General features: G+C 61.7%; 1 protein-coding gene across 1 annotated transcript; it reads left to right on the top strand.

Annotated features, from left to right (window-relative positions):
- Nucleotides 1–643: 643 nt before the first annotated feature.
- On the top strand, nt 644–4,299 carry LOC138732034 (toll-like receptor 2). Its single transcript, XM_069878380.1, has one exon. It carries the CDS (start codon nt 644–646, stop codon nt 3,206–3,208), a length of 2,565 nt encoding a protein of 854 aa, XP_069734481.1. The 3' UTR covers nt 3,209–4,299.
- Nucleotides 4,300–5,705: the final 1,406 nt, after the last annotated feature.

Below are 5,705 nucleotides of genomic sequence, written 5' to 3'. Positions count from 1 at the left end.
CAGTCCCTGATCCCCTGGGATCCAACCCCCACTGGATCCAACTCCCCAGTCCCCCTAGGATCCAGTCCCTGATCCCCTGGGATCCAACCCCCGCTGGATCCAACTCCCCAGTCCCCCTAGGATCCAGTCCCTGATCCCCTGGGATCCAACCCCCACTGGATCCAACTCCCCAATCCCGCTGGGATCCAGTCCCTGATCCCCCAGCATCCAACCCCCACTGGATCCAACTCCCCATTCCCCCTAGGATCCAGTCCCTGATCCCCTGGGATCCAACCCCCACTGGATCCAACTCCCCAGTCCCCCTAGGATCCAGTCCCTGATCCCCTGGGATCCAACCCCCACTGGATCCAACTCCCCAGTCCCCCTAGGATCCAGTCCCTGATCCCCCGGCATCCAACCCCCGCTGGATCCAACTCCCCAGTCCCCCTAGGATCCAGTCCCTGATCCCCTGGGATCCAACCCCCACTGGATCCAACTCCCCAGTCCCCCTAGGATCCAGTCCTTGACCCTCTGGCATCCAACCCTCCCTGGATCCCCCTCCAGCCCCTCAATCCCCCTGGGATCCGCTTCCCCACCCCCGGATCCGGGTGCTGTTCCCCTCGGCTCGATCCCACTGGATTCCCAGTCCCTCGCGGTCCCGCTGATGCCCCCTTCTCAGCAGGCCGGCTCCTGGGGGCCCCCCGCATGCCCCGTCCGTCCCCGTCCCCGCTCTGGCCAGCGGCAGCGCCTCGGTGGCCACCGCGCTGCCCGCCCCGAGGCCATGCGGCCGCCGCTGGCCCCGGGCACCCGCGGCGTCTGGTGCCTGGCGCTGGTGGCCTTGGCGGGGCACGCGGCGCAGCCCCCGTGCCGCGTCGACGCCGAGAGCCGCACGGGGCTGTGCAAGGGGCAGGACCTGGAGCGGGTGCCCCGCGGCCTCCCCGCTGACCTCCGCGCCCTCGACCTCTCCTACAACAAACTCCGGGAGATCGCGGCGAGCGACTTTGCCGGCATGACCCAACTGCGGCGCTTGGACCTGGGCTACAACGCCATCTCCCGCATCGCGCCCGACGCTTTCGTCTCCAACCCCCTCTTGGAGCAGCTCCAGCTCTTCAACAACTCCCTGGAGCTCATCCCGGCGCCGGCGCTCAGCCCCTTGGTCAACCTGCGTTGGCTGGACGTCTCCAACAACCTCTACGGGCGTGCGGCGCTGGACGGCGCCTTCGCGCGGCTGCGGGCGCTGCGGGAGCTGTCGCTGGGGGGGCCGCGGCTGCGGGACATCTCCCGCGACGACTTGGCCGTCTTGAAGGACACGGCGCTGCGGAAATTCGCCATCAAATCGGCCTCCAGCCGGCTGCGCTACCAAGCCGGAGCCTTCTCGTGGCTCAACACCTCGGAGCTGTGGTGCGACATGGCCCTGGACGACAACGCGGAGCTGCTGCCCGTGATGCTGCGGGACCTGCGGGGCAAACCCCTCGAGTACCTGCGCTTCCGGAACCTCTTTGAGTTCACCTACTACGGCGGCACCGCCGACCCCTTTGCCGGTTTGGCCGACTTGAGGATCACCAAGTTGGTCTTCTACCGGGGCAAGTTCAACGAGAACCTCCTCCGCTTGGCCTTACTCAACGTCCAACGCTCCCGCGTCCGGGACTTGGCGCTGATGGCCGTCGACTTTGCCCGCTCGCCGCGGCTGGACGGCTCCGGCGCCTGGGCGGCCGCCCCGCGGCTCGACCGCCTCTTGCTGCAGGACATCAGCAACCCCGACATCCTGCGCTTCGACTGGACCTTCACCTGGCTGAGCGGGGTGGCTGCTCTTTCCATCATCAACGTCAACTTCAACTCCGTCCCCTGTGACGCCTGGGGCGAGCTGCGCAACGTGGAGGTCCTGGACATCTCCAACAACCGTCTGGAAGATGCTTTTATCTACAACCGGCATTGCCACTATGAGGGCGCCATGCCCAAGCTGGAGAGCTTCGTCTTGGCCACCAACCAGCTCCGCAGCTTGGCCGTGGTGGCTTCCTTGACCAGGACGTGGCCCCGGCTCGTGCGTCTCGATGCCAGCTACAACAACTTGGGCGGCGTGCGGGAGACGTGCCAGTGGAGCCCCACCTTGCGCTGGCTGTCCCTGCGCAACAACCAGGTGACCGTGAGCACCTTCAGGTGCCTGCCCACCACCCTCGAGTACCTGGACCTCTCCTACTCGCAGCTCGACCGCTTGGACACGGACTACTTCGCCCGAAGCCCCCGGCTACGGGAGCTGCGGTTGAGCGGCAACAAGATCAAGTTCATCCCCTCCGAGTGGAGATGCCCCAGTTTGGAGGTGCTGGCCATCGACGGCAACTCCTTCGGCGTCATCGGCCGCGGCTCCTTCGTCAACACGCCGCGGCTCGTTAGCCTGGCGGCCGGCAACAACCCCTACCACTGCACCTGCGACCTCCACCTCTTCTTGGAGGAGACGCGGCGCCGGGGGCGACCCGCCTTGCTCGATTGGCCCCACAACTGGACCTGCTACCACCCCGAGCCGCTGCTGGACACGGCCGTGGCCACCTACGCCCCGCGCCCCTTGGAATGCAACGTGCCGGCGCTGGTGGGGGTGGCGGTGGCCGGCACGGCGGTGGCGGTGGCGGCGTGTGCCACGCTCTGCTGGAAGCTGGATGCCGGTTGGTACCTGAGGGCCACGTTCCAGCTGCTACGAGCCAAGTACAGAGGGCGGCGAGCGGGCACCACGCGGAGATGTTCCTACCACGCCTTCATCTCCTACAGCTGCGCCGACGCCGCCTGGGTGCGCCGGGAGCTCCTGCAACGCTTGGAGAGCACCAGGCCGCCTTACCGGCTCTGCATCCACGAGAGGGACTTCACGCCGGGCCGCTGGATCATCGATAACATCGTGGAGAACATCGAGAGGAGCGCCAAGGTCATCTTCGTCCTCTCCCGCAGCTTCGTCGACAGCGAGTGGTGCAACTACGAGCTCTACTTCGCCCACCAGCGCGCCGTGGGGCTGGGCAGCGAGGACGTCATCTTGGTGGTCAAGGAACCCATCGACGCTCGGGGGCTGCCGCGGCGTTTCACCCGGCTCCGCAAGATGTTGGGTAGCAAGACCTACCTGGAGTGGCCCCAGGAGCCCGGGAGACGCCCCTTCTTCTGGTTCCAGCTCCGCAGCCTCTTGGGAAGCCCCGATGGGCTTAGTCCTGCCACCGGTGAGGAGGAGACGGCTGTGGATGCCACCACGTAGCGGTTGCTGATGACCTTCAGTACCCAGAAGGTGGATTTGGGGTGTCACCACGCAGCCGTGGCCTCTCACCTGACGTCCTTCAGTATCCAGAATGGACTTGGGGTGCCACCACGCAGCCGTGACCTCTTGCCTGATGTCCTTTAGTAGCTAGAAGGTGGACTTGGGGTGCCACTGATGTCCTTCGGTATCCAGAAGGTGGTTTTGGGGTTCCACCACGCAGCCGTGGCCTCTTGCCTAACGTCCTTCGGTAGCCAGAAGATGGTTTTGAGGTGCCACCACGCAGCTGTGGCCTCTCCCCTGACGTCCTTCAGTATCCAGAAGGTGGACTTGAGGTGCCACCACATCACGGTGGCCTCTCCCCTGACATCCTTCAGTAGCCAGAATGGACTTGAGGTGCCACCACGTAGCGGTGGCCTCATGCCTGATGTCCTTCAGTATCCAGAAGGTGGTTTTGGGGTTCCACCACGCAGCCATGGCCTCTCGCCTGACATCCTTCGGTAGCCAGAATGGACTTGGGGTGCCACTGATCTCCTTCAGTATCCAGAAGGTGGTTTTGGGGTTCCACCACGCAGCCGTGGCCTCTCACCTGATGTCCTTCAGTATCCAGAAGGTGGACTTGGGGTGCCACTGATCTCCTTCAGTATCCAGAAGATGGTTTTGGGGTTCCACCACGCAGCCGTGACCTCTCGCCTGACGTCCTTCAGTATTCAGAAGGTGGTTCTGAGGTGCCACCACGCAGCCATGGCCTCTCACCTGATGTCCTTCAGTATCCAGAAGGTGGACTTGGGGTGCCACTGGTGTCCTTCAACTTCCAGAAGATGGTTTTGAGGTGCCACCACGCACTGGGCGTCCCACCTGCCTCAGTTTCCCCCGCTGAGGACGGCTCAAAGAGATGTTGGGTGGGACGGAGAGGTCCTCATCAAGGTCACCCCATCTTCTCAGCCTCCTCCGAGGGACACGAGGTGGGGACAGTGCCCAGGAGGTGGCAGTGTCACCCGGAGGACGTGGCACCCTGAGATCCGCTGGATTTAGAGCCCAGGACCTGGTCCGGCAGCTGAAGGGGGGGGATGGGGACCCCAAACCTTGAAGTTTTAACCCCAAAAGCTTGAAGTAAATCCAAAGCCTCAAGTTGAGGTCCTAGGGTTGAAGAATTGGGTGTCCCAGCATCATCTTTGGGGTCCAATCCTGCTCAGAGGGATCAATTCTGCTCCGTGGAGTCCAATCTTGATCCGTGGAGATCGATCCTGCTCCATGGGGGCACCAATCCTGCTCCAGGGCGTCCAACCCTGATCCAAGGGGTCCAATCCTGATCCAGGGGTTCCAATCCTGCTCCAAGGGGGGGATCAGTCCTGATCCATGGGGATCAATCCTGCTCCGGGGGGATCAATCCTACTCCATGGGGTCTGATCCATGGGGTCCAATTCTGATCCAGGGGTTCCAATCCTGATCCAGGGGTTCCAATCCTGCTCCAAGGAGGGGATCAATCCTACTCCATGGGGTCTGATCCTGATCCATGGGGTCCAATCCTGATCCAAGGTGGGGATCAATCCTGCTCCAAGGGGATCAATCCTGCTCCAGGGGTTCCAATCCTGCTCCAAGGGGGGAATCAGTCCTGATCCATGGGGGGATCAATCCTGCTCCAGGGGGGATCAATTCCACTCCAGGGGTTCCAATCCTGCTCTGGGGGATCAATCCTGATCCAAGGGGGGGATCAATCCTGATCCAGGGATTCCAATCCTGCTCCAAGGGGGGATCAGTCCTGATCCATGGGGATCAATCCTGCTCCAGGGGGGATTAATTCCGCTCCAGGGGTTCCAATCCTGCTCCAAGGGGATCAATACTGATCCTTGGGGGGATCAATCCTGCTCCACAGCGTCCGATCCTGCTCCAAAGGGATCAATCCTCCTCCAAGGGGGGATCAATCCTCCTCCAAGGGGGATCAATCCTGCTCCAAAGGGCGCTCAATCCTGCTCCAGGGGGATCAATTCTGATCCATGGGCTCTGATCCTGATCCATGAGGATCAATCCTAAGCCAGGGGGGATCAATTCTTCTCCATGGGGATCAATCCTGCTCCAAGGGGGGGATCAACCCTACTCCAAGGTGGGGGGGTCAATCCTATTTGAGGGGAGCTATTTTGCTCTGGATGGGGGGGATCAATCCTGCTCCGGGGGATCAATTCTGCTCCAGGAGGATCTGATTTGCTGGAAAAAGGGGGCTACCCCCTTCCTGGACACCCCAAACACCCTTTTCCTTCCCTCTCCTCACTTTCCTCTTGTTTTTCTCCACTTTGCCTTTTTTTTTTCCTCCCTCCTTCCCCCCCTTCAAAAAAAAAAAAAAGAAATTAAAAAAAAAAAAACCTCCGGCTGTTTATTTTTAGCAGCCAATTGAAGATGAAGGAGGAGGGGAGAAAAAAAAATATATTAAAAAAAAGAGGGAAAAAAAAATAAAACCCAACCCCAAGTGGTGCCGGACGAGACAGAGTCACCTTTGAGCTGC

Source organism: Phaenicophaeus curvirostris, chromosome 29 (genome assembly GCF_032191515.1).
Source record: "Phaenicophaeus curvirostris isolate KB17595 chromosome 29, BPBGC_Pcur_1.0, whole genome shotgun sequence".
Lineage (NCBI taxonomy): Eukaryota > Metazoa > Chordata > Aves > Cuculiformes > Cuculidae > Phaenicophaeus > Phaenicophaeus curvirostris.
This window is presented reverse-complemented; position numbering and strand designations above follow the sequence as displayed.